The sequence below is a fragment of the Euphorbia lathyris genome, chromosome 1 (genome assembly GCF_963576675.1).
Source record: "Euphorbia lathyris chromosome 1, ddEupLath1.1, whole genome shotgun sequence".
NCBI lineage: Eukaryota > Viridiplantae > Streptophyta > Magnoliopsida > Malpighiales > Euphorbiaceae > Euphorbia > Euphorbia lathyris.
The window spans coordinates 120795510-120806790 of NC_088910.1; the positions used below are offsets into that span (position 1 = coordinate 120795510).

Genomic DNA, 11281 nt, shown 5'->3' on the forward strand with positions numbered 1-11281 from the left:
TGAAATACAAGGTGGCAATAAATGGGGAGTGCTCTGACCAAGTTGTCCCTGGTAGAGGATTGAGGCAAGGGGATCCCCTATCTCCCTACCTTTTTATCATGTGTGCTAAAGTCTTATCTAAACTTATCAGAAAGGCTGAAGAAGAAGGGCTTATTTCAGGGTGTAAGATCTGCAGAAGGGCACCGGCAGTAACACACCTCTTCTTTACTGATGACAGCTTTTTGTTCTTTGGGGCAACGATTGATGAGACTAGAAAGGTCATGAACATCCTGTCTGTATATGAAGTGGCTTCGGGTCAGGCAGTAAACTTGAGCAAATCAGGGGTTTTCTTCAGTCTTAATGTGTCTGAACCTTTGTGTTTACAGATCAAAACATTATTGGGGGTGTGCACTCCTCTCGACACAGGCAGATATCTGGGTTTACCATCACTCATTGGGCGTTCAAAACGCAGAATTTTCGCTTTCCTGATTGACATGCTTCGCAAGAGGTTTGGTGTGTGGGGTCTCAAATTCCTATCCCAGGCTGGGAAAGAGGTGCTTCTTAAGTCTGTGGCTCAAGCCTTGCCAACCTTTTGTATGAGTACGTTCCTCTTACCTTTATCTATCTGTGATGAGCTGCAAAAATTAATGAATTCTTTTTGGTGGGGTATGAAACCTGAGGGCAGAAGAAACATTCATTGGTTTGATTGGGGTAAATTGTGTAGACCTAAAGATTCAGGTGGGATGGGTTTTAAGGATCTACATGTGTTTAACCTAGCAATGTTAGGTAAACAGGGATGGAAATTACTAAAATTCCCAAATTCTTTAGTGAGTCAAATGTTCAAAGCTAAATATTACCCTAGGGAGGACTTACTTCTCTCCAAATTAGGCAATAATCCTAGTATGGTTTAGAGAAGCATATGGGAAGGCATTAGTATATTGAAAACAGGGGTTAGATGGAGAGTGGAAGATGGTAGATCAATCGGAGTTTGGGAGGATGAGTGGGTTCCTAATCTAGAGGGCTTTTGCATAAATTCCTTTTTGGTCCCTGGAATGGAGAATTTGATGGTAGCGGACTTGTTCCTTGAAAATGGAAGAGGGTGGGATATGCAGAGACTAAACGGCTGCTTTAGCGAAGTGGAAGTGCAGGCTATTAGTGATATTATCTTGCCATACAATGCAGGGGAAGATATGAGGATCTGGCATTGGTCAAGGGATGGACACTACAATGTTCACTCAGGCTACTTGTCAGGTATGGGGCTAGTAGAAGCTAGCAGAGTCCAGGAGGGTTGGAAGAGGTTGTGGAAGCTGATGATTCCCCCTAAGCTGAAACAATTTATTTGGCGTCTGTGTTCAAAGTGCTTACCCACTAGAGCTCGATTGGCCCAGAGAAGAGTCCCCATTTCAACTGAATGCCCAGTATGTGTGGAGCAAGAAGAGACGGATAACCATTTATTTGTTGATTGTTGTTTCGCAGGTGACATTTGGCGTGTAGCAGGTGTTCCTGTGCCAAGAGTGGATAATAGATACCTTGACGAGTGGCTTCTCCAAGCCTTGAGCAACTCAAATCTAGAAGAAATAGTTAGAATCTGTTGTGCACTCAAAGCAATCTGGGACCACAGAAGCAGAGTCCTATGGCACATGAGATGGTGGCCAGCAGACACAGCTTGGCGAATCAGTTTGGAGGTAGTTCAGGATTGGAAAGCCTATCAACAGAAGGTGCCAGCTTTGGGCAATCGACACACGCAAGCAACGCACATACAGACGGCCCCGCCGACGGCCGCCCAGCCAATCCCGCGTACACAAGGCACACAGATGAGAGGTAACCACTTTACGCCAAATCCTCAACATAGATGGAACACGCCTAGCCCGGGCTTTATCAAATGCAATATCGACAGGGCCATTTTCAATGAATTAGAGAACAGTGGCATGGGAGCGGTTATTAGGGACGAAAGGGGAGCATTTCTCTTTTGTAGTAGCAGTCTTATCCCAAGCATTAAGGAGCCACGTGTCATTGAAGCTCTTGCAATCCGCACGAGTTTGTTATGGATTGCTAATTTGGGTTATTCTGCTGTTATTTTTTAATCTGATGCTAAGGCTATGGTAGATGCTATTCACTCTGAAAAGCAGGACATTTCTGAATATGGTATGATTGTGGAAGATTATCGAGTCCTGCTAAGATCCACCTCATCTTTTAAATTAGCTTTTATTACTCGTTTAGCGAACAGTGCGGCTCATTTGGTAGCTAGGCTTGCCTGTTCCAATGCTAGCGATTTCGTTTCAACTATTGTGCCAGACTGGCTTGTGAACACTATTTATATGGATGCAAATCCATCATTTATTTAAGCTTCACTTTCAGGTTCAAAAAGATTTGATTTCTAATTTGATTTAACAATGATTGAATCACATTAGATCATACCCAAGATCGTTAAGCACAAATCAAATAACACAATTACAACAAAAATAAATTTACGGTATAAATCTCTTGTAGAATTCTAAATATGTAACTGCGGTTACTTTGATTCACATAGAAACAACGAGAAAAACGAAATATAGAGATTTGTATCTTTTAGTTTGTCAGTGTCTTTTAGTTTAATATTTATATAAATGCATTTGTATAGTGGTATATATATAAAATTATATATCACAGACCTCATGCCTTGTAGTTTGCACCATATATTGATGTCAAGAAACTCACCAAATAACTATATACAACTTTTGCAGAGCTTACCATCAATCTATCTAAACGATTCTTCATCAATTGTTCTCAAGTAAACAGATTCTTCTTTTAGCCGCAAAGCTCTGAAGTTCTTCTTTTGACATGAACTGAACAGATTCTGGTTGGATACTAAGAGCAGAGGCATAAATTGTAGTTATCCGGTCGCATCTGAGGTAGCTTCTCGGAATGTTAGATGACTGATTCTAACTAAATCAATGGCTCTCTGGTAACCTGCAGAAGTAGGAATGAACAGGGACGAAAATCTAAATCACAACGGCACGGAACTTTGATTTTTATCAGAACTTTGATTTATGAAGCTAGGACTGTCAATTTCAGACATGACAACACGAGTTACAGAGATATCTTGCTTGACATAACCCTTTGACATGATTTTTGTGTGTCATTTATATCATATTTAAGATCACATAACAAAAGAACCATAAGAAAAGGCAGATATGTTATGGTGACGCATAAATCTTAATACGGTAATCACCTGTTGAAACTAGAGAACTGGCCAACAAAAATAAGTTTGCAAGACAAGATTTTCAATAATTGGTTCTCCAGAAATCCGAAAAGTTAAGACCGCTATCTAGTAGACCTGTAGTTCAAAGAATGATTAACTTACCGCCATGGAAATTCACTTGTGTCTATCCCAGCTCGGTGAAGCTCGTCGACATATTGCAAAGCTTCCCTGCATTCATCACGGTCATCAAAAAACTCATTTTTGTCGCCTTGGATTTCATAAGTTTCATGGCCTTTGCCAGCACTCACCTGCAACACAGAATAATTTCAAAATTCTTTTAAGAAATGTGAGAATTAACAAGCATGGTCAACACTTGTTAAGTCCATAAGCATGGCGTTCGTTGTTGAAAAAGATGACTGCTTTGGCATATTCGTATAACATTAAGCAAAATAGAGATTCTCCAACAATATGAGAAAACTTATCCAATACTATAAACTAAATTGCTGAAAAATGGGCTTGAATACTTACAACCATGTCACCTTCTTCGCCCATGGCAACAGCACAGCGTACAGCCACACGCCTAATACCATGCAAAAAAAGGCGATGTCCATTAGGAAGGGGTGGGTAGTAATCATTCTCCCCATATTTCAAATACTCCTGCATTGTCCATCCCACACCAGCCAGAATGTCATCCAAGATGTCCACTGATAAAGACGGAAGAATTAGTATGGGTTTGGCAATAATGGCATTTTAGTTATGCAATATAGTTCAAATACATACACGGATCTTCATTCATTGGATTGTCAGATGTCAGCATCGTCACATCGCTTTTATCTGTTGCAATTTTTGTCATTATTGGTCTTTTGCCTCTTTCTCCCTCACCAGCACAACCGATAACTTCATAGAAAGCAAGAAGCATTAGATGGTGCAGAAACATATTTCCATGCATACTACCCTATGTTGCACAGACATGGAAACGGAAACGGATACCGGGGAAAAGTTATTTCTAAGAAAATTTAGCTAGGAAACAGTAACAAAAATGGACATGAAACACGGAAACACTAGTGAAGAAGAGTTTCAATGCAACATATTACAGAATGCTGAAAGCCAACATCAACTTATGTTGCAGGGGATCTTAGGTTTTGAAGTGTTTCATGTTTCCGTATCCATTTCCAAAACTGAAATTCTCAAGTACTGGTCATGTTCCCATAATTGACAGTAAAATTAATGATAAAGCAGATAACTCCAGCACTATTAGGATTTAGGTAAGATGACTAATACACATAAGTGAAAATTTTGAATTTTCAGGACTCATCTCAAAATATTAACTAATAAATGATTTGACTACTTCAATACCTGCATGGAATTTCCAAAATGTAGAAAGCAGTGCCTAGTAAGAGCATAAGATGGTGCAGAAACATATTTTCATGTATACTACCATTACTGAAACTTTGTGGTTTTAAAGCGTTACACGTTTCCGTATCCATTTCGGAAAACGAAACTCTCGGAAATTCGTACGAAACGTTTCAGATGATGGAAATTCTTCTTCACTAGCGTTTCCGCATTTCATGTCCGTTCTTTTCCGTTTCCTAGCATAGTTTTTTAGAAGTAACATTTCCCAGTGTCCATTTCATTTTCTGTGCAACATAGATACTAATCACATGTTCACTAAATCCCTAATTTATCTAGATCATCTTTTAGATATATCCATTCCCTAATATAATTTCTTTTCCATGTAACATAGATAACAACTATTGCAGCAAATTAGCATCATTTCACCTAGTATAAGCATACCATATGTTGTAAGACTTGGCAGTAGGAAGTAATACAAGCATACCAGTGACAGCTCTCTTACTGAATCAAGTAGTCTAGATAGAGCTTCTGGAGTTCGAGCATGGTCAACTACTACTCCAAATGCCTGTTCCTCGTCTATTAGCTCACATCTACCAGGTACTGCATCAATCTCTTCAATCCCTCTAACAATGTCCTCCAATGGTGCTCCAACTGCAATTCCAACAGCAACAGCAGCTAGAATATTATAGATATTATGCCTCCCAAGCAAGCCAGATGAAATCTTCAATATACCGGAAGGTGTATTAACCAGAACCTGCGTCTCAAACAGTGAGAGCTCAAACTTCAATGGATGAATATCTGCCCTTTTATTTTCTACAGCAAAAGTCACAACAGGTACTTCTGGATTCCCTTGTGCAATAAAAAAAAGAAGCATTTTGATCATCAATGTTAATAACTTTCCTATGCCTTTCTGGATCCACCATTCTAGCAAACAACTTAGCCTTGGAATCCCTATACTCCTCCTCGGTCCCTTGGAAATCCGAAGAATCTGTTGTTAAATTGGTGAAAACTGCTATATCGAAATCGACCTCATTGCACCTCCCTGAAGCCAGTCCATTAGAGAACGCCTCCATCACAACAGCTTCAGTCCCATTATGTAGCATCTTAGCCATTAACTTCTGAACAAGAACAGCATCTGGGGCAGTATTAGGCGAATCAAGCTTATTCTCCCCATGTACATAATAAGCAACAGAACTCAACATCCCAGTCCTTAACCCAATTGCCTCATACATCCCTTTAATCAAATATGCTGCTGAAGTTTTGCCATTAGTCCCTGTTATCCCAATCACAGCCATGTTCTTAGACGGATACTTGTAAAATGCTGCAGCTAATGCCGGTAAAATAGCATTGGTATCCTCCACAATCACCAAAGCTTTACACCCCAAAGTTTCCTCTATATCAATCTCCTTACTAGCTACTACTGCAACTGCTCCTCTTTTATCAGCCTCACTCAAATACAAATGTCCATCTGTTCTTCTCCCCACACAACATACAAATAAATCTCCAGCATTCAGCATTCTTGAATCATGATGTATCCCAGTTATCTCCACCTCCAAATCCCCTGCAACTGAAACTGGTACCACTTTACTCTCATCCAAAAGCTCAGCCAAACTCATCCTAAATTTTGGTTCTACAATGGTTGCCTTCTCTCTTCTGAAACTATCAAAATCTAAATCAAAAGAGGGATCCATAGATAACCCTAGATTTCCTTTTCCACCCTGTTCATTGATACCTGCATCAAATCTACCAGAATCATCCTCATCAGACTCGCTATCTACCACTCTAAGCCCCTGCAATTCATTAATCTCATCTAAATCAACTACTTCCTCAGGCAATAACTCCTCAATTCCCTCCATGGCTTCATTTTCCTTACTGATTTTTGGTTTTATGAGTCCTTGCTTAATAAATTCTTCTCTCTTTAATGCAATTGCTTTATCTATTTCACCAAACAAATCATCACCAGAACTCTCACCAGTTATAGAGTCCTCAGTCTCTGCAATTGCGTTAAGATACGTCGACTGATTTTTTTTGAAGTCGTCTTCTTCAATTTTCCGGGCACGATCAGCTTGGATGTATATTTGTGCGAACTTTGAAACTCCATGAGCAGAGTCTTCCGGAGCTTCGGGCGGGTCGTCGTCCGAAGGGGTAGGGTAAAATTTACCACCTTTGCCTACGGCGAGTGGTGGATGCGGGCGACGGGTAAAGGAAAATTGAAGTTTCGAGAGAGAAGGAATAGATGTAAGAGTGAATGGTTTAAGAGAAAGAGAGTCGGTTTTGCATACGCGGTGATACGATGCGTTTCAAATTGGCAATGGCAAAATTGCCCATCAAACCGAAATCAATGTTTGAGTATCAACGGAGTCCTTAAAGTTTGCACGAATGGTCAAATTAACACATAATCAAATTAGACCTTAAAGTATAATATATTTTTAATATCCAAATTATATCATTTTTATGTTTTGATACCTGAAATCGATTTTCATAATTAAAATTATTATATTCTGCGCAACCGTGGAATGCTTTACAGTCAGCACATTACTTTATATGCTGGTACAGAATATCAACGCTCTAATATTATTTTGAGGAGTTCAATGAGAATTTTTGCTTCTGTTTTGCGAAATTTCTATCAAAATTATTTGTTCAGGATCCATACTTCTATTCCGAGGGTTTTGTTGAGATTTCTTTTATTAATACAGTTTTTGCTTCTATTTATTTTCCTCACATTTTATCAGTTAATCTAATTGATGCATTGGCAAAAAAGCAAAATTAGTAAAATCGAAATTCTAAATTCAATTAATTCTTATTTAAAATTGTATCTATATAAATAAAACATATCCGAAATTTATTTTTGCCAAAGAGTTGTGCAGTTGTGCGGAATATAATAATTTTTAGGATAATTAATTTATTAGTCTCTATATTTTGATAAAAAACACTGTTTAGTTCCTGTATTTTCAAAAACACATGGTAAGGTCTCTAACTTTTTTCTCAGTAAACCGTTTAGTCCACTACAAAAAACAATGCCTTTGCCGACGGAATATTTCTGTTGTAGCGACGGTTTTTACTGTCGCTATAGTCTTTACCGACGGTTTATAAAACCGCCCAAAAGCGTCATTACAACAGGCGTTGCTACTGTAGCAACGGTTTTTGTAAGGCGTCGGGGTAAGCTTCTATAGGGACGGCTAGGTTTTGATGTTTTTGCGACGGTTTTTGACGGATTTGGAGGATTTTGGAGAATTTTAGTGACGCTTTCTCCTAGGCGGCTGTGCCTTTTTTTTTTATCAAATTTTTTTTTATAATTATAAAAACTAAAATAAAATGAATAAAAATGTAATCAAATTAAAAACTTGAATAATAAGTACAGTATTCCAATAATTGAAAATTCCAAATATTTCTTCATAAAAGAGGTTTAGTTTCTTACAAGCATGTCTAAAATAAAAAAAAATACAATATTAACATAAGGCAAATAACTCTAAAAGTTCAAATCTTTCCCTAAACTTGCTTCTCTATTCAAAAATGGAAATGATGAAGTGTTTCTCCAAATATTCAATAATAATGACAAAAAAAAAATGTGATAACTACTATCCAATGAAGTCAGTAGCAATCGTGCATTTGGTCCTCAATAATTCATTGTATAACGGCCATGTATTCCAACAACAGAATATGCCAATAGTGTCAACCTCCCTGCAACCAACTGATCATCATCACTTGCACAATTTGTCAACATCTTAGTTGCTTAGTATGAAACACAATTTTTACATTCTAATCAATCAGAAAAAACATAAATTAATTACGACAGCAAAAAAAAGGATTAGTATAAATGATAATTAAATTAATTAAGAGGTTTGATTTACCTGTAAGTTACATCACCTACCACTTTCTTTAGTTCCTTGCCCTGCTCATCAATTTACATAAAAACTTAATTAAGGAATTCAAATTTGTAAAATTTCAATGTAATTTGATTAATTACATGTCTGGGTTGTGAAAAAAAAATTCTTAAGATGTCATAAAATTACTAGAACTATGAATTAGCAAATGAACATTATAAACAGAAAACTAAATTCACAATACCAAAAATCTTAAATATAGAGAAAATAGGGTCAGTACAAACCTTGGGTAATAGGGTATCATCCTCATGAAGCATATATGCCAAATCCTATCACCTACATTTACCCATAAGAGTTCAATGAAATACGCAAAGGGAGAAAGATTATCTCATATTCTTCTTCAATTGCAACCACTACTTAATTAATAAATCATTTAATATGATAGGCTGAACCAAAGAAAAATTGTTTGACAATCATATTGCAAATTGAGCTTATTAGATATATATTAATCCAATTCAACCCTTTACCATGTCACCATAAATCAGGTCAAATAGGCTGAACCAAATAAATAAGTTTCACATCCTCCTGCAACAAAATATATCAAGCCAGATAGGCTGAACCAAAAAAAAAAAATTGTTTGACAATCAAATTTCAAATTAGGCTTATAATATATATATTAATCCAATTCAAACCTTTACTATGTCACCATAAATCAATTTAATTGGGCTACCTTTATTCAGTAGCCACAATCCACCATGGATGCTCAGCCTTCCCACCAGCTTTCATGTTTCATTTCTTTCATTTTCTTAAATCCCTTAGATCATTTCTCAGACTCTTACCTGTTGGAGTTAGTTTTTAATTTTATCTCCTCAAATTTTAACTTAAAATCCTAACTAAAGACGGTTGGAGATGCTCTTACCGTTGGGTTCATTATATGATTCCAATGATTTCTTATTTGTTTGGAGCAGATATATCACAGTTGAAGATAGCAAGAATAGCAGGAGCAGAGCACTTTGCAAGTTCTGCAAAGGATATAGATATGTTATCACTAAGACCACCGGATCCGACGCTGGAAAGACCTTCAACTACGATGGTGGTGATTGCATCTGTATAATGTAACTAATCATCATCATACTTAATTAAAATTGTAATTGTTAATCTTCTTTGTAACGAAAACAGAGGCCGAATCAGAGGTGGAATAGAAGCGAACTTGGGTTTCCAAGTATACAATACTATAAGAAAATACGAAGAATTTTGAAGGCTAATGGTCTCATACTTCACTTACCTGACTCATATAGTAATTAACTTCTGTTTCAATCCCATCAAAGAAATGGGAGTTATTCACGCTTAGCTCAGAGCTAGCATTGCTGCTTGTTGCAAGAGCAGAATCCAAAGCACTATTTGACTTCTTTGTAGATCCTCCTGACCTCATACTATACACAGAGGACACTTGAACCATTAGTAGTTTCATATAAAATCAATCTATGTGTTAAATGTTTCAACGTACTATAAGTTCCTTTAGGGTATTTGTTTAACATGAAATTCAATATAGCAGAGTGAAGATGCATACCATATGCCTCAATGTCATGAATAAATATGACTCCAATTCCATTTGCATTTTGTATATGTTGTATAGCTGGAATTTCTATAACAAGTCTTCACACCACAATCTTTCCTTCTATGTGTTTTTTATTCAAATCATACCTCGAACAGTCACTGGCAAAAATCAATTAAATATTTCAATTCATCAATTAGATAGGCTCGATCTCAAATTAGGGACAACCTGCAAATTGAATTACCCAGAGACGACTAACAGACAACTCAAACATCATGCTAGGATTAACCTTGAAAATACAATATTGCAAGCATCAATCACATTCAAAATTATCTAAATACATGAAGGAATTAATGAAACCTTGGAAGGGGAAAGAAAGTTTAATTTAAACAGACCTTAAACCAACTGCACTTATACATTAAGATCTCACAAATTTCAAGTATAAGAACTAAGAACTAGAGTGGCAATTGTGTACACGACCCGACAACATTATATGAACCCACGACAAGTAGACCTAAGACTGAAAGGTAGATTTGATTTATTCTATAAAATAAAGCCAGGTTTAGTAAGGGCAGTGTTTGGCTGTAATGTCAAGTATATTCATGGATAACAATCCAACTTCACCCATCTTTTTTAGTCCTCTATCAGCTTTCAACAAACTACTCACCGCCTGTGATATTTACAGGAAAACAGCATTTCCAGATCCAAAATCCAGTCGGATGAACGAATCATTTTCACAAAAATATGCACATCAAAACATGCTTTTTAGTAATCGGAACCAAAAACAGTAGAAAAGAAAACAAAAGGCCAAACTACATGTATAATACAAGCCAATTACATCAATTAAAATCCCTCAATTCGACAAATCTCAAACTAAATATTGTAATGCCTGACGGAGAACACTAAGAATTTTTCATACCTGCAAGTTAGGGTGAAGGCAGCAGGAACAACGACCCGGAGCTGATCTTGCTCGTCAAAATGAGCAAGAGTTTCACCAGTTGAGAAAATGGAGGAGTGGTGACCGAGAAGTAAATAGTTGTAGAAGCGCGAAGAGAGAAGATCGGAGGAGTGGAGTGGTGAGGGAGAAGGCTGAGGAAACGTTTTGCGATATTACCATGCCGCCTAACAACAAAGGAATCGTTGGGCTCTTGTGAGGTATCTCAAAGTTTGTAGTTGTGATGGGCCAAAAAAATTCAATGAAGTGTTGGATAGGTTCAATGGGCCTTATTCATTCTTCCAATTCTTTAACAATAAGTAAATAGTTGTAGAATGGTAAAATAAAAGTAAATAGATAGATATTTTGTAGCTACACTTTTTTAAAGTGCATTTTAAAAAGTGTTGGTACAAGGTTAATTTTTTTTGTAGTGGTCCTTCCATTTGTTTGTTAGA

At 37.1% G+C, this 11281-nt stretch overlaps 1 protein-coding gene and 1 pseudogene across 11 annotated transcripts; both read right to left on the minus strand.

Annotated features, from left to right (window-relative positions):
• Positions 1–2517: 2517 nt before the first annotated feature.
• LOC136219277 (UDP-N-acetylmuramoyl-L-alanyl-D-glutamate--2,6-diaminopimelate ligase MurE homolog, chloroplastic-like) lies at positions 2518–6783 on the minus strand (annotated as a pseudogene).
• Positions 6784–7892: 1109 nt separating this feature from the next.
• On the minus strand, positions 7893–11008 carry LOC136210809 (uncharacterized). 11 transcript variants are annotated; one of them, XR_010678224.1, is made up of 8 exons: positions 10812–11008; positions 9908–10053; positions 9623–9770; positions 9257–9443; positions 9068–9176; positions 8622–8673; positions 8365–8405; positions 7893–8194 (listed from the first exon to the last, which is right to left on the minus strand). XR_010678224.1 is itself a non-coding variant. In XM_066002222.1 (7 exons), the coding sequence occupies exons 3-6, from the start codon at positions 9767–9769 to the stop codon at positions 8393–8395; spliced, it is 315 nt and encodes a 104-aa protein (XP_065858294.1). In that variant the 5' UTR covers position 9770; positions 9908–10053; positions 10812–11008; the 3' UTR covers positions 7893–8194; positions 8365–8392. The 11 variants fall into 11 exon arrangements, 3 of the variants coding, with proteins under 3 accessions (XP_065858294.1, XP_065858295.1, XP_065858293.1); XR_010678226.1 differs by having other exon boundaries at positions 7893–8272; XR_010678223.1 differs by having other exon boundaries at positions 7893–8405.
• Positions 11009–11281: the final 273 nt, after the last annotated feature.

Bases quoted from the DNA above. Each gene is read 5' to 3' on its own strand.
- LOC136210809 (XM_066002222.1), bottom strand. From the start codon at position 9,769: ATGAGGTCAGGAGGATCTACAAAGAAGTCAAATAGTGCTTTGGATTCT. The intron at 9,360-9,622 runs GTAAGTGAAGTA...TATCCTTTGCAG, and splicing joins TTAATTACTATATGAGTCAG to AACTTGCAAAGTGCTCTGCT. The intron at 8,674-9,256 runs GTAAGAGCATCT...GGGTAAATGTAG, and splicing joins ATCATATAATGAACCCAACG to GTGATAGGATTTGGCATATA.